This window comes from Rhinolophus hipposideros (assembly GCF_964194185.1).
Source record: "Rhinolophus hipposideros genome assembly, chromosome: 13".
Classification (NCBI taxonomy): domain Eukaryota; kingdom Metazoa; phylum Chordata; class Mammalia; order Chiroptera; family Rhinolophidae; genus Rhinolophus; species Rhinolophus hipposideros.
In genome coordinates, this window is record NC_138059.1 from 1,981,659 (window position 1) to 2,009,585 (window position 27,927).

Sequence of the window (27,927 nt, forward strand, 5' to 3'; positions counted from 1 at the left end):
GTCCTCCCTGTCCCCACCCGGGCTGCACGGCCACGCCCCTGCTCTGGTTCCATCTCAGTGTCTGGGGTGACAGTTATCTGGGGATTGGATGCCGTAGCCACAGCTGTCATGGCAGCCATCTCTGGGACAGCCAGCGACAGTGCTGTGACAGACAGGTCAGGAGAGGAGGTGTTCAATACTAAGAACGACTGACACTGTCGGAATTAAGAGCCGAAAGCCAGACCTCATCGTACCACAAGGTGCAGGTGCTGGAGAGTGCAGTTTAGGAGAGTGTCCACCAGGTGGCGCTCACCTGACCCCACGGTTTACAGACACTAGACTTAACTAGTTGGATAAGTTTCAGTCACCGGATCCAAACAGAAGAGAAACACACAAATGCCACACCCTGCTGGGTCCCCCCGAGGCCACAGACGGGAAACTAAACGGAAGCCGTGTGGTAAGTAGAGGGGGACGTCACCAGCCCGCCTAGGAGCAAAGGACGACCGTCCCAGGGTGCACAGGAGCTCCTATCCTCACATAAAAATGGGCAAAGATGACACACAGGGAGCTCAGAGGAAAGAAACCAGACTGGCTCCCAGCTCCAAGCAGATATTCCCTTAGAACCACAGTGAGATGTCATCTCACACTGGTCACTCACTGGCAACACCACGCGCGCCCCAGGAGCGGGAGACGCGCAGCTCACAGGTGCTGCTCCCACCCGGGGAGCGAGGCAACCTGCGGTCAGGACAGGTACCCGCTCCCCAAGCTGGAGAAAGCAACCCACACACACTCCTGGGATCAGGTACAGCCTTCTCCCCGTGTCGGTGTTTGAAAGGCAAAGTCTGGCCACCGCCTGACAGTGGAGACAGAGCTATCACTACCCTCACCCGCAGCCACACTACGATTTACGCGGACACATCATGAAAACAGCCTTGAGTAAGTAGCAAGTGCAAGCGGATACGCATGGGATGACCATCCACGTATACTGAAAAACACAAACCTATGTCCTGTTGGATAGACACATCCATTTGTAGTAAATGCATACACAGACCATCCAAAGGAAAGCCTGGAGTTGGGGACAGTGCTCCCTCTGGGAGGGACGGGTGGAAAGGGTGCGAAACCAGACACGTGCAGTAAAAGTGGGAAACGCAGCCCTGGGGAGGTGGGGGGCCGGCATCTGTCACGCTGTCCCTGTGACCAAGTATTCCAACTGAAGCATAGTTCCGCAGCATGAGAAAGGGACCATCGCAGAGTGAGTAGACTCCACGGGACAGAATCGAACCTGCAGGGGCTTCCTGGTTCCCCATCAAACTTACTGAGACTCTTCCCACCCCTCAAAGAGCTCAGGTCAGTGACCAGCCAAGCGGCGTTGGTCCGAAATGATGGCGACAGGACTATCTCTGTCCTGTCAGGGAAGGCGCAGCCACCGCTCCTGTTCCTCTAAGTGCCCGGAAGCTGGCAAAGCCCTGGCACCACAGGGTTGCCTCACTGAGCTGTCAGCTGACATGTCCCCACCACCCCAGCGTCCGTCCTCGTACCTACAGTCAGCGCCTCAAACAAGCGGCTTATGATGCTGGCATCCTTGACGATGCCGGACTCCTGGACCCTCTGCACGAAATCATCCAGCTGCATGTGCTTCCTTGGTAGCTCGAAGTTCTTCACGTGGTCGTCGGCCTTGGGGGCCTCCCCGGGCTGCTCCAGGAACTCGCTGATGAGCCTTCTCAGCTCGGGCGTCTGCTCGGCCTGGGCGCACTCAGGCCCCGACATGGACTCCACCATCCTCTTCACCAGATCGGCAGGGAAGATCCTGAGGTCCGTCTTGTACAGACTCTGGAAGTCCAGCAGGGCGTCCAGCAGCTGCCCGTGCATCAGGTGGACGAGCCCCCGCAGGTAGAGGTACCTGGCCAGCAGCACGGAGTTGTCGGGCGCCAGGCAGTTCATAGCTTTGCTCAGCAGGTTGACACAGTCGCTGTAATACGCCTGCACACACTGGGCCACCAGGGGGAAGTGGATTTCCGGTATCTTGAACGTATACGTCGCCTGAGGGGTCACATTCAGAACTAAAGAGTTAAGGAGGAAATAAGCAGATAATTAGAAAAGACCTGAAAAATAAACACATGTTCCCATCCCATCCCATTGTCCAGGCCAACTGTTTCCATGCCGTGGGTGCAACGTAAAGCAAGAGCCTGTGTGCTGCTTCCGGAAAGCTCCACGTAGCCCCAAGCTGAACGACGGGCCCCTCATGTTGCTTCCAGGGCACCCCGAGAATACGGAATAATTGTATTCGCTAAAACTATTAATGCCCAATGGAAACATCGGGCAGTGAGTCTTCATGGGAGGATAAAGCTGATAAGCTGAGCCCAGACGTTCTTGTAAGACAGGGCTCTGCCTGTAAAGTCACTGCTTCCTTTCCTTAAGAGCAGCTCTGTGAGGCGGCTGTTGTCGTCATTCCCATCTTGCAGGTGTGGACACAGGCTCCCACTTGCCCCGGGTACATCATGACAAAGTGCCAGAGCCAACCCTTCACCGGCTATGTCTCCCACCATCTCCTTCCGTGGATACCACCTAAGGGCCTCCCAAGTAGCCAGAATTCCCCTGCCCCCAGGAGCTCCAGTGGACTGGACAAGGCCAGCCCTGCAGGTGAGCAGCTCGCCCCGGAAAGATGCGTGTGAGCCATGACGGCCTGAGGAGGAGGGGAGCCTGGGAGGAGCAGGTGAGAGTTCAGGGGGCAGATGGGCGTGATTCCATCCCAGAGCTGCACAGAAAGGGGCCCTGAGTCCAATCACCTATGTCACCCGTGCCGTGACATGCTTGGCTGCAGCTTACACAGACATAAGACGGGCGTACACACGTCCAGGCATGTTTTATAGCAATTTAAGTGCCAAGGAAACGCCACGCTGACATTCAGAGACGTAGCTGCTGCGTGTCACAGCACTATGACAGGCGCCGCTGGCCCTGTGCTTGCACTGCACCTTCCCCCGCGACCGGCATGGCACAGGCTCTCCATTCACTGACGTCTCTGCTGCAGTGTCCCTTCCACACTCAGAGCCCCCGTCACCATCCCTGACCTGCTTTTGTGTCCTGACACTGAATACCGCCGTCTTATGTATTTATCTGTTTACCGTCTGCCTTCACCCCACGAATGTCAGCTCTGTGAGGGCTGGGGCCCTGGTTCCGTCGTACCCCCAGGATCTGCAGAGTTTGGCACTCACTAATAGTCGTTCTATCCCATTAGACACGGATGTATGGAAACATGTAATGTACATATGTCATATGCACACACACAGACATGTGCATACATATGCGAAAGACAAAAACCGTGCATAGCTGTTATCTTAGCAGTGAGACCAAGTGACGGAAAATACGTGTTTCCCCGAAAATAAGACCTAACTGGACCATCAGCTATAATGCATCTTTTGGAGCAAAAATTAATATAAGACCCAGTATCATATTTATATTAATATATTGTTAACATTAATATATTATAATTATTATATTAATACATTATATTATTATTATATATTATATATATTCTATTCTGTTTTATTATATTAAAACCTGGTCTTATATTAAATAAGACCAAGTCTTATATTAATTTTTGCTCCAAAAGACGCATTAGAGCTGATGGTCTGGTGAGGTCTTGTTTTCGGGGAAACACAGTACAGACAAGAAATAATTTTCTATAATGAACGTTGTTTGCCAGATGAACAGCCTAAAAATATATCAGATGATTAAACTGCTACAAACACCCACACAATAGCCATCCCCTTCCCCTGAGACAAGCTCTGGTTTCTCTTAGAGACTTGAAGGGTCAGAAGGACACGCCTGTGAGAGGGAGTGACGACGTCACCTGTGCTGCCACTCTGACAGTCGGCGGTGTCCATCTTCCGGAGCGACGAGTTCCTGGGCGGCAGCTCGGGAATGGCGATGTCCTGCAGGTTGGGCAAGCTGACGACCATGCGCCTGCGGGCGGCGTGCAGGGACGAAGCTTTGCGTGAGGCCATCTTCTCAATTGTTGGTCTTCTTGGACTAAGAAACAGTCCATTTGTCCTGGGGTAGAAAAGAGCAACGCTTTATCGACACAATAGTACTCGACACACAGGCCTCCCCGAAGCGTCTCCAGCGTCGTGGCCAGGATCCGATGTCCTCACACAAAGTAAGTGGGAGACTGCGGGAACAGTGTGTCTGCATCGCCCAGAAGGGTCCACAACATACAGAACTAGCGTCGTCCACAGTGGGGGCGCATGTGACCGTTTCAGGAAACTCGTCCCAGAAGAGGTGGGAAACAGGCTTTGGGGACGGTGACAATGTCAGAAGAGAAAGAAGATGGGGAGGGAACAGCATGCACAGTCCCAGAGGTGCAAACGCAGGGACATGCTGCTGTCAGGCTCGTTCAGAGCCCCTCCACCCCCCAAAATAGAAATACGTGGAGAGGAGCCTGTGTGACCCAACTCATGAATCGCTAAATGTGCGACTTTTCCGATTGAATTGATTGTGTATCTGCCCAAATAACACTTCACTCCGTGAGCATCTGGACCCCAAAGCGTCGTGCATCCAACGTGACGACAAGAGTACCTGTCCTCTTCCGACTGCGTGTTCAGGTCCATCTGAGCAAACGCATCCATGCTCCTGTTGAGCCGGGCTTTAAGAAAAGAATGAAACATGTAGGTTTCCAAAACCTGAAAGAGAGAATAGCAGTGGCTTACTAGGACATACCCTGTACGGAATTGGAGCTGGGAGCTGAGCAGCACCAGGGAAAGCCAGGACAGAACACTCAGGACCGGTCACAGAGCCGACCCGCAAAGGATGGGGACACACAGGGGCTTGGCACAGCGCCGCCGGACCCCTGGGCACAATCATAAAACAAGTGGTGCACTAGTCTGGGCTCTCCTCCGACCCCAGTTCCAGCCCTATCTCTCCTGGCTCCTCTGTGGTGACTCTGGTCCGCAGGCCTGTGTCAGCAATGCCTGTGGTCTTCGCCCGCTCATGGGGAAGGCCCGTCCACTGGGAGAAACAGAAATTTGGGGTGGGGACAGAATCCCCGAGGGGGCAGGAGCACCAAGCCTTCACCAAGCACCGAGGGGTACATACAGCGGGAAATCTGTGTGCATGGCTTGGTGGAAGAGCTGCTCTCGCACCCCTAAACGTGCCCCCAAAGGATCAGAAGGCCTGCCAGAGAAAGCCCCGAAATGTTCCTTTTCATAATAGACAAGAACTGAAACAACCCAAGTGCTCGTTACCTGGGGACAGAAAACCAAAGGGTGCCACATCGGAACACCAGACACTGCTAGGGGAGGACGGAAGAGGCAGAGGGCACAGGCCACCACGCCAACACGAAACATCTATGGCGACACGCAGCCCCGAGGGGGCCAGGTGGGGGTGACTGGAGGGCACGAGGGTCATTTGGGATGATAGGTCCAGACTGGGGAGCTGGTTACTCAGCTGGGCAGCACATTTGTCAAACTTCAACACACTCGACACTTAAAATGGGCACATTTTGTTCTACGTAAATTATACTCTAAAAGGCCCATTAAAAATAAGAGATGGCCAATGGATCCAAAGGAACCAAGCTAAAATAAACCTTTCAAAATGCTAACACACGTAATAAAATAAGAACAGATGTTGAAAACACTTAGTTTGGAAAGTTTTAAATATGGAAAACTGTAAAGAATGAACGCACCCATGCACACGAGCCCCACACAGCTCCTACCTGTTTATAGAACTGCTGGTCCCCTGGAGCTCGTGTTTTGAGAAACTCTTCACTATTAAATACTCTGTGTTCATAATTCAAGTGATTCTTCACTTCCCTGACAAGGAGAAAGAGCCTAAGTGTTGAAATATTTCTAAATACACACAAGAATATTGCTATTAGAAGCAAAAGAATGGCGACCAAATATGCATGCTTTGAAAAGCCCCGTTCTTTAGAGAGATTATTCTGACCCCGGAAGGACACAGTCTGGGTGTATTTTGTGGTCCAACTGTTTCGTTACTTCAAGCACAGCTTTTCCCTCCAACTGGAATGACACACCAGAAGGCAGTGTCACCATCGTCTTCAAGCCCCCTCATTCCTTACGCAAATGAAGACGCAACAACCAACAATTGTTCATACAAATAAGACGAGTTCAGGGCTGTTGACCCGGGAAGGGCAGCCAGACGCTGAGCGTTAACCCAGGTCGGCCGCCAGTGTGACCCCCACAAGCCACCTCACCTCTTTGCACCATTTCCTCATCTATAAATCTGTGGGCACTTGAGCACACGACCTCCCAGATCTGAAGTCTACAAATAGAATCAGTAACCTTACAGTGATATTCATACACAGCGTGTCTCTTTCCATTGTGAAGGACAAAGTTATTTCGAGGGGGAGTAAAGTTTTATAATCTGTAATCATATTTTCTGCTTTTTATGAACTCATCAAGGTATAAAGTATTTAAAAAAAAACCAACCTTGTTCATGAAAGATTTCATCTTAAAAGAACAAAAGGAAAACAGCGATGGCCACACAAATTACGCCACTTGGATCAAAGATGATACAACTGTCCGTGGTACACCATCCCACTTCCTCCCAGCGAACAGTTTGCTTTATGTAAATATATACGTCAAGAGAGTTCGGCCGTTAAAATGTCACTTTTGAAATAATCACCCAGCGTGCTGGCAAGTGGGCAAACTCTGGTCTGACCGCCCCCCCAGGTGGGGAGGTACTTCCCGCTGCCTCCTCTCGGGGGCTTTCAGTCTCCTAAGCTCTGGGGGCCGCTGCCATCAAGGACCTGCGAGTGGGCTCAGTCCCCTCTGACAGACACTGGACATGTTTGAAATACCTGAAGATGCTGACGAGCAGGTGCAGGGTAAGCTGCTGTATCTGGGCGTTCAGCCTCTGCTGCCAGGCCCGCCTGCAGGCTCGCCCGTCATTTAGGTCAGTGCTGGCCCGGAGGCGAGTGAGGTCCAGCTCGTGGTGCAGCTGGAGGCCCTGGACTCTGGAGGGAGCAGACAGAAGCGGTTCTGTGATACTGGTGCCTGGTGGCAGAGAACGCCCAGGGAGAGGGCGAGTTCTGGCAGGTGCCTTAGCGCATTTAGGAGGCTGAGAATATCCATCAATAACTTGGGGGGCATTAAAAAGACATCCCTGGAGTTGATTCACTTCCCAACATAGTTTATTAGTGCAGACCTCACAGAGGCCTTCAATTTGCCCACATTTTCATCCAAGATGAATCATTCTGTCCCCCATGCTCTGTCCAGCGAGGGCACGCACTCCCCTCCCAGCATGGCCAAAGGGTTTCCAGCTCAGGCCTCTTGACTAGCAGGTCAGAGCTGCTTGCGTGGGACACCCCACCCCTGCCCGGGCACACTCACATGCACCAAACATCCTGGCCTGCCAGGGGACGGTCACTTACTCACCTGGGTGTCCCCAGGGACAGGACTAGCAGCTGTCTCTGTAACACATGAGCCAGCAGCAGACATGTCCCAGCCTCCCCAGCGCCACCCACGGCTGCACTCTTAGATAATGCATCTTGTGAAACAACAGCATTCCCAGGTTTTAAATACACAAAATAAACGGCCTGACACGTGTCTGTCCCATCATATCTCCTGAGCACCGACTATATGCCAGGCTGAGTGTGGGACGGCACAGATGGCAGCAAAGCCTAGCTGTGTGGGGCTGACAGGCGAGTGAGAAGAGAGGGAAACAGATGAATGCATCAGAAAATCTGAGGACAGGGGAGGCCAGGCCAGGAGTCAGAGTGGAGTGACGGCTAGAAATTGGCCAGGCTGGGTGCTGGACAAGAGCTCATCTAGAACCTCGGACCTGGGAGGTAAAAGGTAAGACACACATGGCCGTGAACAAATGGGGGGCACCCAGCTGCCAAAGGCCCCACATGGGGGCGGGGTGGTGGTGAGATCAGTCCCGGTGATCAGCAAGGGCCGGTGCAGGATGGGTGTACTCTGGACCCCCACATGTGACGAGAAGCTGCTGCTGGGGCAGGTGCCCCAACCACAGCCAGTGAGGCGGCACCGGGCTGCGTGGGTACCACAGAGGCAGGAACTGCACTGCCTTTCTGCATGAAGATGCGCAGGGCGGCCTGCAGCAACGTCTCTTCCCGTCTCTGTGCAGGACAGTCCTGCAAAAAGAGGCTGTCCACCCCCCGCCAGCCCTCCTTCCCCCTCCCAGACACTGGGCCGGCATGGCCCTGAGCCAAAGCCCACCCGTGAGGAGTGGGGGTCCCTCTCCCTGCCCCCCACGTTGGTGGGGCAGGGAGGACACACTTCTGATCACAGGAAGGCAGAGGGACAGAGAGGATGGCGAGGCGGCCTGTTCCTGTTTTCCCTCCCGCTGAAGACTCATGTGGACACACACACTCCAGAACCCTGGGGGAGACTGGCCACTGTTGCGCAGGCCACGGCCTCAGAGCTTTTGCAGATGTGCCACCGACCACATACAGGTCAGTTTACATTTATAAACGAGCACATCCCACCGTTGCTCTGGCGGGGAGAGGGGTCCAGGAATCCGACCCCCTGTGTACACGCTAGAACTCGAACAATTACACATGGACCGAGGCGAGAATCCCATCTTCCTGGGGACGCTTGACCAAAGCCACACTTGAGAATCTGCACCAAACACCAGCAAACCTCAGTCCCTGAATGTCACACTCTAGAAGTCAGGTCAGGGGAAAGTGGCTTTTGCTTATCAGAAAGTACACAGATGATGAGAAATGCAGGTTGTGCAAAAGCATTCTCCCCAGGACTCCTGGCTCAGGCTCCTGGCGGGTCACAAAAGAAAAGCCTGTGGACTCCACACCCACAGCCCAGGGAGGACACACATTCCGCCCGTGGGCCTTGGAAATTTTTTAAGATGAAGGAACAATAATAAGGGTGGCACTCCTACATATTTTTCAGAAACTACCCAGGTAGAAGGAACAATGGGCTGAATTGTGTTCCTATGTCGAAGTCCTAACTCCCAGGGCCTCAGAAGGTGACTATATCAGGAGATAAGGTCTATAAAGAGGTAAAATGAGGGAGTTAGGGCAGGCCCTGATCCAGTCTGACTGGTGTCCTTACAGGAGGAGATGAGGACACAGACACACAGAGGGACGATCACATGAGGACACGGGGAGGAGACGGCCGTCTGCACGCCGAGGAGAGAGGCCTCAGGGGGGACCAGCCCTGCCCACACCTGGGTCCCCACTTCCGGCCTCCAGGACAGTCTGACAAGAAATGTGTTGCTTCCGTGGCATCTGTTACAGCCCGAGCTGATGGACACACAGAGAAGGGTCAGAAATCAGCAAAGACACGCCAGGCAGCAGACACAGACACGCCCCGCTTCTCCTGCGGCTCGCGGGCTTCCGCTCTGTCTTCACCTGATCTCCCAGCAGACAGAATAAAGGGAGACATGGTCCCCACTGGCCTCCCCACAAACAGCACGGCCTGGCTCCTTGCTGTGCTCATCCTGCCCCACACGTCCACAGATTCCTTCTGGAGTCTCCCTGACTGCAGGATCTCCCGCTGCCATTTCATTAGATTCCAAAGGAAACAACTTGCTCAGTGGAACGACCTGTGGGAGCCCTGGCACTGCCCCATGCTGTCCGCACGTCCCTCCCGGGGTGCCAGACGCACCTCGGTCCCACACAGCAGTCACCACACCCCTCTCCCCGAGCCCAGAGGCAACACGTGTAAGGGTCCCCACCAAGCTTCTCCCCACGACGGCGGCCGCAGGGCCCACAAAGCCTAAAATGTTTATTACCTGGCCCTTTTGGGAAGAAGGTTGCTGAAGCCTGATCAGGCCAACGAATCGTAACAGAAATCATGCAAAAAGCCGTTAACAGCTGCGAAGCAAAGCATGCGAAAAGGACAGCACTGAGAGGGTGCCACGGGGCAAAGAGAAAGACAGCATCTCCCTCCAGGATGATGGGTCACACCTGTCAGGGTCCCCAGGACTGACAGGGTCACGGGCAGGGGCCACGTCTGCCCTGCTCGTTATTCCACACACGCTGCCCTGTGTGAGGCACACAGTGCGTGTTGGAGACATATTTGGGGGGGGTGAATAAACGAAGGAGAAGGAACTTCACGGATCACTGGGCCACAAAGGCTTCCCGGTGGGGGGGACGTGACCACCACCTGACTGACGCAGTGGGGCCACGACTAGTATTTCAACAAGACCAGAATGAAGACAAATGACTTTTGCTTTTTAAAAAAATCACAAATAATTCCCAAATGCTAACTGCATAAAACGTGCATCCATAACGAGACTGGCAAAGGTAGTCCGAACTGGCCAGTGCAGCACTTGACTCGAGATGTTTCCAAACACACCCAGTTTCCGACTTTACCTCTGAATGAACGTCTGTGCGGCCAGGAGAGGGACGTCGGGGACGTCCACGTTGTCACTCGAGTAGGTGATGTTCCCATTGTCAATATTTATCAGAATTAAACCGTCAGCTTCCTATGAATTAAGCGTAAAGACTGACGTGAGAATTTCAATTTACGTACATCTTTGGAAACTCCAAAATACATTTTGCGTCCACCGAGACAGTGTCATTGTTAATGAAATTACCCTTCCTAATACCTACACGGAGCCTTTATAATATCTCTACCAAAAGAAGGCAGCAACTGCCATGAGTTACGTTACGGAGCTCAAGGCCTGTGGCTAAGATTCCAATACATGTGAGGATTTCACCTACCCTGGTACAAACACTGTCGGTACTACTTCAGGGAGCCTGGAGAGAACATTCCAGAATTGCAATGAGAGCAACACCGACATCCAACACTTCACGCGTTGGTTCAGCCTCCCTGCCAGCTCTGCCCTCCAAGAACCAGGGCATGGGCTGGGCCCTGGGCTCGCTGACCACACACACTCGCACACACACACTCAGCATTTTTGAAATATGTACATGGATTACTTATAAAGTCTTATCTGTGACAAAATACACAAATAATGAGTTATGCACTCTAGTCCTGCAATTCACCAGTCCCCTGGAATGTGTCGCTGGAATCTCTCTGAAGATCACCCCTCCCAGCTGGGAGTGGAAAAGTGCACAGACGACGTCCGCCCTGGGAACACACACAGGCACTAAGTCAGCCGGTGAACAGTGGTGCCCTTCCCGGACATCCGTGCCAAATGTTCGCAGGTCACCGCACAGAGGTGCCGTGGTGTGGCCTCCAGACTCCCAGCACCACGGACAGAAACACCCAAACCCCAAAGGCTTTTAGTTAAAACCCGCTGCTCGTCCTGAAACCCTCCAGGACAGGTAAATCATTACAAAGGATCCCTTCACGACTGCTGACTGGAGCTGTTAAATAAACACCACAAAATGTTTCCCTTCTGAAGGGTCTGATGCAAGACGGTTTTTCCCCCCTAATGACTCAAAAGGAAACACAGTATTAAACTTCAGAGCATGGCCTATTTTTTTCTCATTTGCAAGGCGGGCCGGGTGACGCTTTTCCGTTCCTTCCATGAAGGTCTGAATGACCTTTTCTTAAAGTGTGTTTGTCCCCTGGTGAGTCACTCACTTGGCAAGCACAGGGAGACACGCAGCTCCTTCCTAGGAAGGGCCGGCCAGCACCACACTTACTGCCTTTCTGGGGATTTGCTCTAAAAGGAAACACAGGGCATGGGGGCCACGCGTGAGGGCTATTGAGGACAGGTAGGAGTGCATGGTAGGAAATGAAAACCTACCTGTCGGTGAGTGCCTGCAAAGGTAAGGCGCTCAACACCAGCAGTAGCTGGGGAGACGCACATCAAACCCCCAGCGTGGTCCCACGTCCACCCACCAGGATGGCTCGGCTCAAAGACTGACAATAACAAGTGTTGACGAGGACAGAGAACTCTCCTCCATGGCTGGTGGGAATGGAAAACCGGGCGGCTGCTTTGGGAAACAGTCTGACCTTGTCTCCAACACAGAGTAACCATCAGACCCAGCCAGTCCACTCCTCAGTGAGTGAAAACACAGCCCACACAGAAACCTGCCCACGGAGTTCACAACAGGCAAAAGGTAGGAACAACTCAAATGCCCATCGACTGAAGAATGGAGAGACTGTGGAAAGGTCCGCCACATGCTAAAACCCCATTCGGCAAAAGAAAACAAGTGACGCTACCTGCTCCATCGTGGGTGAGTCTCACAGAACACACTGAGCGAAAGCGGCCGGACCCCAGAGGCCATGTAGTGAGTGGCCGCCCCTGACAACCCACAGGCGTGGAACAGGCACGTCCAGAGACACGGAGGAGAGCGCCGTTGCCGGGGTCTGGCGGGGACGGAAAGGGGGTGGCTGCTCATGCACAGAGGCTTGCTTTGTGGGGTGATGCAGCCCTCCAAAATTAGGTGACGCCCTCTGCAAAGTTACTGAAAGCCACTGGACGGTACATTTTGATCAGGTAAACTGTGTGGCCTATGAATTATATCTGAATGAAGCTGTTTTAAAGACCCCAACCTGATCCGCCTGCGGGCAGTGTCACAGTAGGTGTTACAACCCATGACATCAGCTCACCATCTAAATGTGTGCCATCTCCAGTCAGCGTAACAGTAAAAGCAGCTACCACACGCTGAGCCCCGGCTGTGTGCCAGCCGCTGGCCTGGCGACTCCTCGGATCCTCACCGTAACAATGAGGTGAGCACGGTTATTGGTCTTTCACAACCAGGGCACTGAGGAGTTCAGCACGCGGTCACAGGCCAGTCACACAGTGAGAAACGGCCAAAGAACTCAGCACGGCCCGTGAACCCCACTGGCACTGATCCGCGAGCTGCATGTACATCCATTCCCTAGGAAGACGCTCCACAGGACAACAGAAGCTTAGTAAAAGAACAGAAAGGAAATAGCAATAACAATGGCAGGTACTGTCCACCAAGCCGCAGTCACACGCCGGGCGCTGGGTGGGGGCGCCGGGCATTCAGCTCGGAGCCCTGCCCGTGACAATGCGTCCTTGCCCCCAACTTCACAGACGAAGAAACTGAGACTTAGCGAAGTAACTCACTCTAGGTCGGGAAACTAGTAAGCGGCAGAGGCCACACTTGAAACCGCAGAGGGCTGGTGCGAGGACACGAGGCCGTACACCGTGTGAGCGGGGGAGGGGGGCACCTGGCGCACACATGCTCAGGGACGGAAGTGACACGATCTCAGTGACCCTGTGACCTCAGCCCTCAGTTCAGGCACTTCCAGAGCAGCTTCCCATGAGTCCCCGCCATGGGCTCCCAAGCACTCAACGTTCCAGTTCACACGGTCGGCACCTAACCTTGCTGACTTCTTCAAAGTGGTCGAGGTGGCAGCCCATGAGGAAGGACGTGGGAGCCATGACAAAGTCCAGCATCTGCCCCGACAGGATGGGCACGAACGTGTGTTTCCACTGCAGGGGGTGCAGGTAGGCCAGGAAGCACTCGGTGACCAGCGTCAGCAGGGCCCAGTTGGAGGAGAAGAACACAATGCGTTGCTCCGTCAGGAGGCATGTCAGGGTCTGGGGGGGCCAACAAACCATGTGGACGCTGACGGCGGGCTCGGTCAACTCCACTCGTAAACACACCGCCCCCCAGTAAACCCAGCCAGGGACAGCTTCCACCCGGGAGAGGGGGGGGCCTGCTCCAGCTGCGCACACGAAAGCCACTCGGACCCCCCACAAAACGTGTTATCTGCAGACAGCGGAGTGAATGTCAGCTTGAAGCAGGAAACACGAACGCCTCGAGGCCGTGGGTCCTCAGCACTGGGGGAGGCGCTTGCGTTTGAATCGTCTCTGATACAACCGCAGTTCTGATGCCCATTTTAGCCAACGGGCGCGGGACCCAGGTGTGGGAGGGGACGCACCTGCAGCAGCTTCTCGGGTCTGAAGCACAGCAAGGGCAGGTGAAGGTCCAGGTCGATGACGGGGCTCTCGGGGTCCGCTCGCGAGGGAAACACGACCTGCAGTGGTTTCATGTTATATGTCTGCAAAGACCAATTTCCGTGATTAGTTCAGAGCTGCTTTCAGTGAAGGCTGAAGGGCATGAACATTCACTATTTGAGCGCAGAAAGCATCTGAGTGAGAAAACCCTTTTGAAGACTCATGCTGTCACTTTGCACGTCACAGAACAATAAAACAGTCCAGGGATATAGAGGACTGCCAACAATGGTCCATACGTAAGCTGAGTACGTCACGTCCTTCGCAGCCAAACTTCCTTAGACTAATTAATCAGCGACCTGCTCATGGGCAAAACAAAGAAAAACTGCCGCCCAGGCACAAATTTTAAATCAAGCGTGCTCGAATTAATTGTAGCTAGTCCGCATTATTCTTAGTTACTGCATACTATGTATTCTCTGAGTATCTTCAGTTTAATAGTCAAAGCTCCTTAAAGACATATAATTCAAAAAATTGTAAGGAAGACACTTTATTTTTCTAAATATTATTTTAAAATAACACCTCGGGGGCAGCCGGTTAGCCCAGTTGGTTAGAGCGCGGTGCTCTTAACAACAAGCTTGCCGGTTCGATCCCCACATGGGCCACTGTGAGCTGCACCCTCCACAACTAGATGGACACAACTACTTGACTTGGAGCTGAGGGGTCCTGGAAAAACACACTTAAAATAAAAATTAAAAACAAAAAGTTTAAAAAAGAAAAAACACTTCAAATTCCATATTTACAGAACGCCTGGTATGTGTTAAAGGACATGGGGGACACGAAGGCGGAAGCTATGGTCCCCTCCACTTAGGGCGCTCAGGCATGCCAAGGAGACAGGCCATGAAGAGTTGGTTGCTACCCCCTGTGGGATCAGCCACACGGGGTGCTCAGGAAACGCTGGGTGCTGCCGCGCCCCCTTGAAGCGCCCCTGATTCAGCAGAATAGAATGATCCTTGTGTGAGCAAAGCACTGGGGCAAAGCATGGGGAGAAGTAGTCAGAGCTGACGGATGGAGAGGCTTCCTCCAGGAGAAGTGTGCGAGGACGAGAAGCAGAGGGAAGCAGAGGACCACAGGTCCCCCACAAACGCGTGCAGTCAGTGTCATTTTGTTCTAACAGCAATGCGATGCCGTCGAACTTAACTCCTGTTTATGACAGTCAGCCTAGGGGACCACTGGTCTCCTTAAAAGTCATTTTACTTAAAGTCGCAGAACCTGCTGGTGACATTAAGTGAGGACTTACTTATATTGGGTGGAGAAAACAGGTCACAGAACAAAATATTCACAATTCATACTTTCTTCTAGCCATCTCAGTCACTTGTCTAAGCGTATTTTCATGGAAAAAAAAACAAAACAAAACAACCACCCTGAAAACAAGACTAATTTCTGACAGTGAGGACATTTACAGGTGTCTCCTAGCAATACTTGGGGCCTCCCCTGCTTTCTTGTACCCGTTTGTCTATAGAAACAAGACACATTAAAAATGCAGCAGGTTCACCTAGTTGAACACTAACATCCTTTTTATTTAAAACAAAACAAAGTAAAGCAGTTAAATGCTCCAAGTGGTGACAAATTATTAACGACTGTAAAGTGTGTACAGAAGATTCGCCTCAGTGTTTCAAAAGATAAAGGTCAACCAGCTACCTAAGGAAAGATGAAAACCAAACACAAACGGAAGTCACTCTGCGAGGATGCTGCTCAACCCCTGGGACACCCACGGCTTGTGCTGGCGGCTTGATGGTACTTCAGACTCACGCCCTCTGAGGCGGGTTCTGTTGTTCTGCCCACTTTACAGATGAAAAAACTGAGGAGGGAGAGCATTTTGGGTAACTACTTTCCAAATGCCAGTTTGATTGGCACACCAGAAAAAGAATACACTTCACATTCAAAGCAACACAGAAAGTGTCTCGGGTACAGTAAGAAGAAAAATATGTTTCCCTGTGAACACCCACTGATACCCAGGATGTGACAAGCAAGCGAAATCAGACCCACTCGTGGGCAGAGAGAAACCAGAGTGCGTCCAGGTCGCGGGTGCTCCCAGTGTCTGCTCTCCTCGGGCTGCTGGTCAGAGAAGGGACGCTGACCTGGGGCCGGAGGCTGGGCGCTGCCTCCCTGCAGTCTGCTGCAGGGCCTCAGGCCGCGTCCCCCCCGCACAGACCACAGATGACCCGCCCAGAGGTGATAGGACACACACTGTGCAGAGCACAAGAACTGCATGTCACTACCACATCCACAACACCCTCTAAACGGACATTCCTTGGCAGGGGGTTCCAGAAAATCAGCTGAATCAGTTCCTGTGTCAGATGAAAACCTTGACCTCAACTGACCTCTCGGGTTTCCTCAGGACAGTTAACAGCCACTGTTCCATGACATTCCCCAAAACAGGTTACGGCCCTTCTATCGACTTGGACCCAATAGCTAAGGACACTTGCTAAGGGGGGGTCACAGTGACAAGCTGGACCCAAACTAACCCAGCACACTCAGACAAGAGCACGAGACCCACAGGCAGGAGCCACTTCAATGCGCACTACCAGCTAATACGAAACACAGGTCCTTCTATCATTCGTTCGCTGAGCAGCTATCAGGGAAGCAGCAATGTGCCAGGCGTTAAGGTAAGCCCTGGGTACGCAGTCCTGAATGTGGCCTCTGTCCTATGTTCAGAGTCTGACGGAGAAAATGGACGTTAAACAAAAATCACACCCACACCCACAATCCCTAACTGCAGACCAGGAGCCTAACCGACATCTGAGCCACGACCTCCGAGGAGCTGGCCACGAGAAAATGGAGAGGGCGGGACTCCTGGGAACAGCACGTGCAAGAGCCCTGTGGCAGCCCTGTGAAGGCTTGATGGAGTCATGTAGCTGAAGAACAGTGAGCAAGGGGGGTAAGTGACACAAAACAGCTGGACAGTGACACGGGGCAGGGATGCATGACTGGGTGAAGGCAGACAGCGAGAAATGATTGCAGGGTTTTAAGCACAAAAGGAGAGACTAATTTATAGATTTCAGCCATTTTTCCAGCCACTACGCAAAGGATGAACTCAATGATCAAGGGTCAAGAATGGAAGTGGAGAGATGAGTGGTTCCCGAAGTCATGCAGGTGGGAGAAGCTGGGGGCCCAGAATGGGGTGGTGGCAGCGGATGTGGGCAAAGTGGAAACAGACGCTGGAGGTGGACTGGTCAGGTGTGACAGACAGAGCGAATGTGGGGTGAAGAGAAGAGGTGTTGATAATGACGCCCCAACATACACTTTCTCACTGAGGGTGATAGAAATGAAGAACCAAATACTAATTAATTCAAGAGTCTAAGACACAGAAAATTGGTGTAAGAACTATTGATGCACTACGTAGATTCAAAGGCACAATAGGAAAAATGAGAGTTAACCCTAAACCTTGGGAACTCAGGGATTCTGTTCACTGCTGTGGAAGGTCCTCAGTGAATACTGGCTGAGTTTGTAGAACAAGAACGTAAGTTTGATGATTTTACTGCACAATAAAAGAAAATACTAGTTACCAGGTAATAAATATGAGTGTCTGCACAGAACAAGCACTCAGTAAATTTCCCTACAAACATTTCTGGAAGCAGGAAGAAGGCAGATAGGCAAGCTGCTCTGACTCTGGGTCTGGCGTGAGTCTGGCAGGGTTTTCTCCCTGGCAGACTGCTGAGTTTAGGGTCCCGTTACAAACATGCATTTTCAGTCACATGTCTCCTGATGAATGAATGCTTTCAACTGTCTATAATATGTATATGTATCATACACGTATCATCTTCCACACGGGACTAATAGAATGAAACTGATTCACTATTTACTATACATTTCAAGATGTTTATTCAATAGTGTCTTAAAAAAATACATAAAAGAAGCATCCTATCGTTAAACTAGTTTGAAAAATGCTGCCTCAAACAGGTTTTATCACATAGCTTAACAGGGTGACCTGCTACTCAACAAAAGGGGAACGTGGCCTGCATTTCTCCAACGTCTTTAACCCTGGAACCCTCGTGTCGTGAAACAGCCAATAACATCTCAGAACTAGGGTTCCACGGAACCCAGTTTGGGAAATGCTTGTCTGTTAACTAACATAATGGCACTGTGAGTAACAAAATATATATACGTATATATACCAGTCACTTTTCATTAATCACATTGGACAGGAGAAAACATTAAGAAACTAAATAGAATACCCAACATTCCAGCCAAAATGGAAATTTGTAACAAGTAAATTCCGTGTTTTCTGCACAGCAAACTAAAGGGGCCTATTACTAGCTCAGAACCTGATTATCATGAGCCACTCAGCAAGACTCAAGCCTCCACATTTGACTTCAGAACAAAATTTCATTTCTAAATTTTTAGAAAATAAATTTCTAATTTCTTTTAGGTTTTTGACCTTTAGAAATGGTGTAAAAATAAAAAAAAAACACTTCTGTAAGGAACTTGAAAAGCATAATTTAAACACAGCTAGCACTTAAGAAATCATTTAAAAGCATTTAAACCATCTTCATCCTGTTACTTGTACTATTTGCAAAGGAAAAACATAAGATAATTACCAAGTGGAGTGGCCCAGGCGGCGGGCTAGGGATTAGAGATAGTTTTGCAGCAAAATCTTTTATATGATTGTCCACTTCAAAATCTTTACAGGACTTCAGATGAGTCAATAAGCTGAAATTAGAAACAAAAGTCAAATCACAAAATACATATGAGAATCCAGTTGTTCCCCTTAGCATTTATAATCAAAGCAGAACTCTCTGCAAGGGCCTTGTCAGCAATTCCAGGACTTTCATCCACAGGAGGGTAGGGTGGCTGCCCAGAGTGGGGGGAGCGCCTGGAAGAAGTACCAGGGGAGTTTGGGGTTTTTTTAGGGGGTTGGGGAGCGCTGGCTGCCTTCTGTTTCTTGATCTGGGGCTGGTGACATGAGTGTGTTCCCTTTGTGAAAAGTTACTGGACTGTTTGCAGGTCTCTGTATGTGTTATATTTCAGTAAGGAACAAAGAACCTCACAAAGGAAAGTGCTTGAGAGTTTGTTTCCAAAATGCATCCTGATGTTTGAAGTATATGATATAAAAATATAATGGAAAAGTGGGTGCCTGGGGCTGGGAAAGGACTGCAAGGGGCACGAGGGAACTTTCGGGGTGATGAAAATGACCTGTTTGACTGTGCTGGTGGTTACACAGGTGGACACATTTGGCAAAACTCAGCCAACTGTGCACTCAAAATGGGTGGGCTTCAGTGCCTGTCAGTCGTACCTCATAGATGCTAAAGTGTTCACGTCCATAAAATGGATAAACTCTAGGGACACTGCTTTTCTAAAAACTACAAAAATGGGCAGTGCAATGCATGTTGTACTAGACACACTCATTTGTTCATTCACGTGACTCTTTCCCTCAGGTACTTTGGGTCATGCACCACGTAACAAGCCGTGGGCTGGCCCCCAGGGTCAGTGACCATGAAAGCCAAAGAGACACAGCTCAGCTCTCCGGAGGGGCCGGCTTTCAACTCAGTGTCCACATTCAGGCAGTTAAAGATTCTACCAAACAAGGTAATTTTTAAAATGTGAATGCAACTCATCAGCACTAACAGCAGCCTGCTGATTTTCTCAGATAGCCAGGAGAAGTTTTTCCTGATTTGTGCCTCTTTTTTAAAAACCCAAGAAAAACCACATCCTGCACATTAACTCTGGTCTTCTCTTTCCTGTCATCCCATCCCCGTGTCATCATTTCCAGAAGGAGCGAGGTGGCCAAACTGGAGCTTGCCCCTGATGGCCCATGTGCGGTGGTGGCCGTGTGGTCCAGAGCGCCCAGCGCGACACTCACCAGGAAAGGCAGTCCCTGAAAGCGTTGTAATAGGGGAACCTGGAGACCACGCACACTGCGTAGGGCACGAAGCCGCCAGCCACGCTCCCGCTCAGCCGGGATGGCTCCCAGTGTGCCTGGCCGTTGTAGAAACAGTGCTCGTCCTAGAGAAACAGCAACAGAGACCTGTCACCTCCCGACCCACCTGGATGACCACCCTACCTGTCTTCAAGAGCATCAGTATTTCCAGACGGAAACGGGGCTTCAGAGGCGGGACAGAGTCGACCCTCTCCAAGACAGCGGCCATGCTCGGCTTTCACCGCCAAGTCGGAGTGAGCACTGGCCTTTCCACCCATTTTGCCTGCCCCACTGGGTGCCTGCTCCGTAGAGGAGCAGAGGTTATAAAGAGGGGTAAGGTGCGCCCTGCCCTGGAGAAGGTGGCAGGTTTGAGCGAGAAGGAACACAGTTACAACACAGCGGGACTCAGAAGGGGCCACAGGGCTCGGATTAAAAAGGAAGACATGCAGCAGTATTCGTGGGTGCCTGGGAACGAGGTGGGTGTCTCGGGCAGGAAGAGGGAGCCGGAGGGACCTTGTACATGACAAAGGATCTCAAATGGAGAAACAGCACAGCCCCTGGTTCCATAAGGCACAGCTCGCTGGGGAGTTTCCAAGTGGCATAATATTTGGGGCCTACATCCTGGGCCCGGGGGTTGGGGCTATTTGGGTAGGGCTGGAGGGGCATGATCTCTTCAGTTTGGGACTTTTTGGACTTGAGGTACTAGTAAGATAGCCAGGTAAAGGCAAAAGCCCAGAAGACAGCTATGCCATCTGTCTACCCACCAATATTGAATGAACACGCACCACTCTGGAGTCAGTCTGCTTCAGTTCAAATCCTGATTGCTGTGTGACCTCAAGCAAGTCACTTAACCTCTCTGTGCCCCCATTTTCTCATCTGGAAAATGGGGATGGCACTCATAACCCAACCTCATTCATCATGGTAAGAATTGGATGAATTGCTATGCATTTGGGTCATGCCTGTTGCTGAGCTGCTCATACGCATGGGCTGCTGGTGTTGTTATGACTGCCAAAGTCAGAGTAGAGTCCGGGGGACGGCCTTGGTTAGAATGTGACACGTCCAGAACGGGCAAATCCACAGAGGCAGAAAGTAAATGAACGATGAGTGGGGACTGTTATGTTCTGTGTATTTCACCATAATAGACATAAGCTCAACCCCACCTGGGGGGTCACCTACGTGTAGCGGCCGGTAGAACTGGGCAACCACGCCATACGTTCTAGTCCCACAGACGTCGGTCAGCACCAGGAAGTGGACACCATCCTCCTTGGGTTCAGAGGCCACACACATGCCTCCTGTACATGGAGAGAACACAGTTTGTGAAGCCTGGGGAGACGGCTGCTTCCTGAGCACAGCAGGGGCAGGGATGTCCCAGCTGGTCCTGGTTTATAATCTCTGAGACCAAGGAACAGCATCAATTTCTCGGGGAAACGACCAGATAGGTACTTATGTCAAGTCCTCCGTCTGAGCTTCCTATACCGGCCACTGGAACGTTTCTCTAAGACCAGTGGAAAGATGAAGCCCCACACACAGGCCTGATGCTTCCAGGAATAGGCCAGTTTGGGGGAAAAACACAACCTGTGCTCCTGGTCCTAGGGACTCAGAAAACGGGGTGCGAGGGGGTGGCACTGGCTAACTAGACGTCATTTAACCCACCTGCCAGGTCTGGAAGCACCATACACAAACCGTGCGTGCCAGCAACGCTACAGCTCATCTCCTAGGACTCAGTGTTCCAAGAAATGGGGCCTGCGCTAAACGATCTGAGCGGCCTTTTAGCTGTGAAACACCAAAGACCAAGACAGCTCAGTCCCCGATAGGACGCAGGGGGCCTGAGGGGCTGGGGCCTCCAGTCCTGCTTTCCTGAGTGTGTTGGTTCCATACCAGGTCACTGGTGTGGCCCTAAGGCCCGGGTCCCCAGCCACAAGGTACCTGGGAAGCACAGCTGAGGCAGGGCGAGCAGGTCCACGCCGTTGGGGATACAAATGTCCTCAGAGTCCGGCCCGCGAGGACCCTCCGGGAGGCCGTTCCCAGGCTCTGCTTTGGGCTTCTCTCTCTTCTTCCTGAAGGAGCGCCTCTTGCTTTTGTTCAGGGTCACACAGTTCGCACTAGCCGTCTGGCTGTCCTCTTTACTGATAAAGGGAGGGACAAACACAGACAGAACCTCCGGATCGAGAGAAGGAAGATGTGTGCCTCCCCTTTTCTGAGCAACCTAAAACAGGTGGAAATAAGAGCGCATGGTGTCGGGCCTTGTCCTGCTGTTCCTTCCATCGAAGCAGCCACTGTTTTCTTGGTCTCCCCTCGTACCCACAAACGCAACACGAGCATTGTCCAGCGCATGGCTTCTCCCACCAGCGGCCCAACAGGAAGGGCAGCCTTGGAAGTTGCTTTTAGGAACTTCTCAGGCCCGGTGTTCAGGCAAGTTGCATGCCCGCTGGGTGTCTGGTTCTGCACCATTAACCTGGACAGCAGTGACATGTCCCTTCTGAACAAAGCCCCGTAGAGTAATGGTCAGACCTGAGTTCAGATCTGGGCTCTGTCTCCAACTACGGCAGGAAATCACTTCCTCTGAGGCCTTGAGTTTCCCTTTCAAGGGGCAAGTGCAGAAAATAAAGGGGACACCGCAGAGCCTAGCCCCTTTGGGTCCCCAGGAAGTCCCCACTTTCCCTCCAGGCTGGTGGGGAGGGCAGTGAAAGGCTCTGTATATTGTCAGACCCCATGCGAACATGTTTCCAACACTTTGCCCTACACGCCAGCGGGGTTGTCACATACATTAGTTCTGTCACCACTGACCTGGGAAGGTGGAGAGAGGAGTGGGGACACAGAGAAGACACATGTCCTTCCTTGATTGACCAAATGGTCCCATGAGATCGATAAAACGGGGTCGTTCACCTGAATTCTTCTACACTTTAACTTGGTACAAGATTTTTTTAAAGCCTCTTCTTTGCATTCTTACCCCAAATAACATAAGGCTCTATGTTCTCTCTCTTTTCTAACTACTGTGTCTGGTGGGGTTTTTACTATAGTTAGGACAAAACCCACTTTGCTGCCAGAGAGCTTTTTGATCCTTCAAAGTGTAGGAAATGCAGTCTGTGAGAGAGAAGGAAGTGACCCAGGCAGGTGCCAAGTCAGCTGAAAACAGAAAAGTCCAGAGCAGGACGCTCAGAGTATAGAGATACAGGAAGGGAAGAGGCCCCTGGGACAGGGTGGGGAGTAGGGAGTGAGGGTCTCTGAGGGACTCTAGAAAGGGCCTCAGGAGGGACATCCAGTCCCCAGGAGAAATGTGACCTTGACCAGCAGAAAAGGCACAGCCAACACCAACATCTCAGTTAGAAATGGCAGTGCCAACAGGGGACTTTTACATTTAAAAGGATTTATACAATGATAGCATTTTCAGTCACTGAATATGCTCCAAAGTCAGCATACTTATTTTTATGCTACATAATTTAAATTCAACCAATAATTTCTTTATATTTGGGAAAAAATTTTACTACCAGTAGGGCCCAAGACCAATCATGGGAAATCCAGATTACTGTATAATTTCAGGGCCTTTTGTGGATCACGCATGAAAGGAACCCACGTCTTCTGTTACAGGAAACCGTTTCTAAGACTTTCCTTTCCAAAGCCGGCAATTCGGACCTAATTAGCTGTGCACCTATACGTTCTATTTCTTCCTCCCACAAGAAGCCACATCCATAGAGACTGGGCAGAACACCGGCCTGGGAACACTCTCGTTGGAAACTGGAGTCAGAGAAGCAGATGAGTGTGCTCCAGGCAACACACCAGACGTCCGAGGCCGCCGGCCCCTTTTCCTGGACCTTCGCCACGCTGCCTCCCTTTGCCCTTCTTCCTCTGCCCTCCTGCTCCTCAGCAGCCCCCTGCAGACCCCTTCTTTCCAGCTGTACGCCCACCCCAGGGCTAAGCCCTTGGCCCCAGTCCCTCCTCAGGCCCCTTTCCAGCCTGACTATACCCAGCTGCCTCCCACATACCCGGGTGAGTCGCCAAAACTTTCATTTTCAAAAATTAAGCTCCTGCTCGGTTCCCAGCTCTCCACTCCTCAGCCATGAAGGCGGCACCCACAGGGTCTTCAGCGCTGGGACTGCAAGGCTGCAGGCTCTGTCCTCTCACCCCCATCTGCAAACCCACACCCAGGACCAGGAGCCTCAGAAAGGTCTCTAAACACAGCCCCCGCTGTCCCATGTGTAGCACACCGGGCACTGCAAGGCCCATGGCCCAGTCAGTAGACCCACCAGGAACCAATCCTTCAAGGTCTCTGCCGAGGGAATGCCATGGCCTCCTGCACCTGTCCCAGGGCTCCCCACCTGCATCTGTGCCCATTCTCCCAAAGGGGACGCCCCTGTCTGAAGAGCACACAGGGCTCACTCACCTGCCCCAACTGGCCCTGGCTTCCGCCACCTGGGGCCGGCTCTTCCCCGCTGGTCACCCCGCAGACCAGCCTTTCCGTGGGCCCAAAATAGCCCCGCAGAGCCATGTCTGTCCTTCCACCAGACCGAAAACTGTTTCTCTACATTGCTACCATGACTGTACAGCCCACGTATGTATCATATATGTGCCTGTGTCACAGAGCAGGCTGACCATCTGGGGTGGCTATGCACTGAGCAGCAGGCCAGCCTGCTTCTGAGACCCGGGTGCCCTCAAAGCCACGCACGACTGAACCCCTCAGTCAGTCTCCAAACACACGGGCCTGTCACAAGCTGTGCTTCTCCCTGCTCACACGTCTGCCTGGCACGGGCCCAGCCCACACCCACTTCCTCCCGGTCACCAGCAGCCCTGTCCCCTTCACACTCGCTGGAGTGGGCCTTTCCCACCCTACAGACAGGACACAGACCTCTCCCAGACTCGCCCCCCAATCCCCTCCTAGAGCATGGCTGCCCTGTGCAGTGGTACCATAGCACCTTCGGAGCTGTGGGTGAGGTGAGGCAGGTCCCATGTTGTTTTCCTTTCTGTGTCCCCACATCTAGCCAGAAGATGGCTTAGTGGCTGTCATTCATCCATTCCTCCTCCCGCACTTGGAGATCCCTTAGAGGCAGGCTCATGTGGTTTGAATACTCGGCATCACACTGAAGCCAATAAAACTCTGTCATCCCCTCTTTTTATCTCCAGACCCTTATGACCTTCACCAAGTCATCACACATCTGGTTTTTTCCATAATGGAAGTCTTTTCCGTTGTTGCCTTTTCTGATTAGATAAGTACTCTAGATAGATTTTAAAAAACAACGACACAGAAATAATAAAAGAACAATAGAAAAGGAAGGCCTCCCTAGGATCCCATGAGTCAAAGGTAACACGCATTCTCCCCACTTTTTATGTGTATGTCAGCATCCTTCTTTCGTAAATACCATCATCCCATTTAAATGGTTCCAGTGGCTGTGGGGTTTTTCCCACTTAACGACACACTGTGGCGGACTCCCCTGTTCCCACTGTAGTGTCACAGTGTGGGACGAGTCAGTTGTGCGTTGGCCCAGTCCCCTCCTGAGGGCCAGCTGGGCGCCTCGCACATCTTCAGGCTGAACAATGAATCTCACCCATACATACTTGCACATGTGCGACTCTTTAATTAGGAGCAATTCCTGAACGTGCCATCCTGGATTTGTTCCAATGTTCCTTTGTGACACGTGTGGCCCGCTCACCCTGAGGAGACCAGTTCCATTTCCACAGACTCTGCCCAAGTGATTTTCTGCTCTTCTCTTCCAGATGTGGGTATATGAAGCCCCTCCCCCCAAAAGCATCATTTTAGTTTTTTAACAAAGCAGCTAATCAAAAAGTAAAAACCATAACACCCTAATCACTGGAGTCACAGATTTCCCGTTAGACTACACAGTGGCACTGCTCTTCACTATAGGATTGGCCTCCTTTGTGAAACAGAACAGAAACGAATAATTTTTTTTTTTAAAAATGCTCTATCACTGTGCACAGTTGTCGGGAGCCATAGGTAGCTATTTAACTTTAAGTAAATGTAAATGAAATGTAAAATCCAGTTCCTCAGTGGCACTAAGCACAAGCCCCCAGTGGCCACATGTGGCCGGTAGCTACCATATTGGAGACCACAGATAAAGAACACCGGTTGTTACCCTCCAGAGAGTGCTGTTGGGTAGTACTGGTCTAGAAATGGAAAGCCAGGACACTCTCCACTAAAAACCATAAACATGTGCCTTCACACACAAGAGTTGAGCCAGTGACCTACAAAAGAGTATGAGAGGTGCTCGGAGCACTGTTGCACCTCTGTGTGATGGAGCTGATGCCTTGTCTCTATAGCAACCAAGGAGGGGAGGGAACCGTCACTAACCACATAACTCACATGGGGATTGAACTGTATTCTCGACTTCTTTGTCACGATCCTCAATAAAACAAACACCACTTCATCTAAGAAATAAATAAAACACCGAAGTAGGACACTACACTGTCCTAAGATGAAGTTGGATAGTTCTCATACCTCTGGGCTCAATTTTTGTGTCTCACCCAACAGGAACGCCTGCCTCACAGAGAAATGGTGATTTAAAAGAGCAAAATTAAAAGTTATTCAAAAGCCTTGGGCATTCAAAATATTCAGAACTGCTATAAAAATAAAACTAACTAAATTTTACTTGGTTAATTGTACCATTAAAGTAGGCCTTCCATGTAGGACCACTCCAGGAAGCTTAACTCATGTCTTAACACGCCTTTTCCCCCCTACTCCTTCAGCTACTTTTTTCTCTGCCCTTTGCCAAACCCCCAACAGAATCGGGTTATAGAATAAAGAGGATAAAAGTTAAAAGGCAGCGTAGCAAACTGCCCACTTGACCTGGGAAAACATCGCAGTCTGTTTGGTTCAGGGAAGTACCACTGGAAACATTCCCGTTGATTCATCCTGCTCTCAAAGGACATGTCTCATATAGAGGCAACTAGGAGGCATGTTGTAATCGCCCAAGAAGCAAAGACACCTGACTGCAGAGAAGACCTGCGAAATGACCTGCTGAAACCGCGTTGTTTCCTAGTCTTAGAAGGAAAAGGAGGAAATACAGTTTGAAAAGTTAGAGGCAGGGAGACAACACAAGTAAACTGACGAGGGTGAGAGGAGGCAGAGATGGAAAAGGGGACACAGACATTGTAGGGGTTCAGGAAGTAAGAAAGGGGAAGGGAAATGCAGAAATAGAAATTGGCCAAGGAGTAGAGACCAGCAAAGCATAAGCAGACATTTATCTGGTTAATTTTAGCAACACTTAGCTTCTCGGTGACATCCATTCAACCCGTAATCTTACAAATGCAAATGCCTTTCTCTGCCCTTCATTGACTTGCTCAGAAAACTGGGCAGTCGAGTTGGGGAGTCTCTGAACACACTGGGCATCACCCCTAACCAGAGGGAAATGACAGCATCACGGAAATGTGGCCAAGAGTACAAGTGGGCCCCAGACCCATTCAAAAGAAAGCCAGCTTCCAGAGCTCAGAAAAAGTGAGAACACAGGAAAGAAACAAGGAGAATGAGAATGTCCAAAACTGATGCTTTCCCAGGAAGAAGGACATGAGTTTGTCGCTGTGGCTGCCTGGGAGCAGAGACAGAGAAAAGGGGGCGGGGTGAGGGGCAGCCTCTACTTCAAGTGAGAAAAACAGCCAGGTTTCCTCGCAAAACGACCCCACGCAGGCTGTGTCCAGGCGGCCCTGACGTCGAGAACCTGCCGCCCCTCGCGCGGCGCCCAGAAGCTTGCCCGCCGGACACGACACCGGGGACCTGTGCGATGGACTACGTTACGGCTCGGGCGGCGCGCACGGGTGCGGGCGTCGTCCGGGGGGGCGCTCCCGGCGATGCGCGCAGCCAGGCGGGGCCGGGGGGGCCCGCGGGGGTGCCGGCCCCCCCCCGGGAGCGCTCCCGTGGCAGCCGCCCCGGCTGCACTGCCGGGGACCTCGGGGCACCGCCTGCACCGGGAGCAGCCGCGCGGGAGACGCCCCGGGTAAGGGTGCGGGGTGCGGGGTGCGGGGTGCGGGGGTCCTTCTGGGTCCGACTTGGGGTGCGCCAGATCCCGGCCCCGCTCACCGATGGTCGCCCGCCTCAGTTTCCCCGTGGGGTCCCACCTGGTCGGGGCCGCGAAGGCTGTCCCGTGGGGCCCCCAGCAGCGCGCAGAGCTCCAACAGCCCCGAGGGCAGCGCCAGGGGCTGCGGCGCGGCCTCCGCCATGGCCGCCGGGCCCACCAGCTCGGGCTTCTCCGGCCGCCGGGCCCCGCGCTCCCGACCAGCAGCGGGTGCAGTTTGCCCAGGTT

The 27,927-nt window shown here is 51.9% G+C and overlaps 1 protein-coding gene and 1 long non-coding RNA gene across 4 annotated transcripts in view; one reads left to right on the forward strand and one right to left on the reverse strand.

Moving 5' to 3' along the window:
* DENND3 (DENN domain containing 3) overlaps positions 1–27,927 on the reverse strand; it is a 46,164-nt gene extending 18,237 nt beyond the window's left edge. For all 3 annotated transcript variants that reach the window (XM_081069951.1, XM_081069949.1, XM_081069950.1), the window contains exons 1-13: positions 27,743–27,927; positions 21,608–21,887; positions 20,858–20,973; positions 19,625–19,767; positions 18,363–18,474; positions 13,752–13,871; positions 13,189–13,407; positions 10,292–10,404; positions 6,794–6,949; positions 5,690–5,786; positions 4,555–4,658; positions 3,830–4,029; positions 1,518–2,039 (exon numbers count right to left, since the gene is read on the reverse strand). In XM_081069951.1, coding sequence (XP_080926077.1) covers positions 1,518–2,039; positions 3,830–4,029; positions 4,555–4,658; positions 5,690–5,786; positions 6,794–6,949; positions 10,292–10,404; positions 13,189–13,407; positions 13,752–13,871; positions 18,363–18,474; positions 19,625–19,767; positions 20,858–20,973; positions 21,608–21,887; positions 27,743–27,844 — 2,284 coding nt within the window. In that variant the 5' untranslated portion in view covers positions 27,845–27,927. The remainder of the gene's footprint in view (positions 1–1,517; positions 2,040–3,829; positions 4,030–4,554; positions 4,659–5,689; positions 5,787–6,793; positions 6,950–10,291; positions 10,405–13,188; positions 13,408–13,751; positions 13,872–18,362; positions 18,475–19,624; positions 19,768–20,857; positions 20,974–21,607; positions 21,888–27,742) is intronic.
* Positions 13,880–20,791, forward strand: LOC308506443. Its single transcript, XR_013994705.1, has 4 exons — positions 13,880–16,430; positions 16,544–16,702; positions 19,200–19,350; positions 19,535–20,791. It is a non-coding gene; the product is annotated as an uncharacterized lncRNA (long non-coding RNA).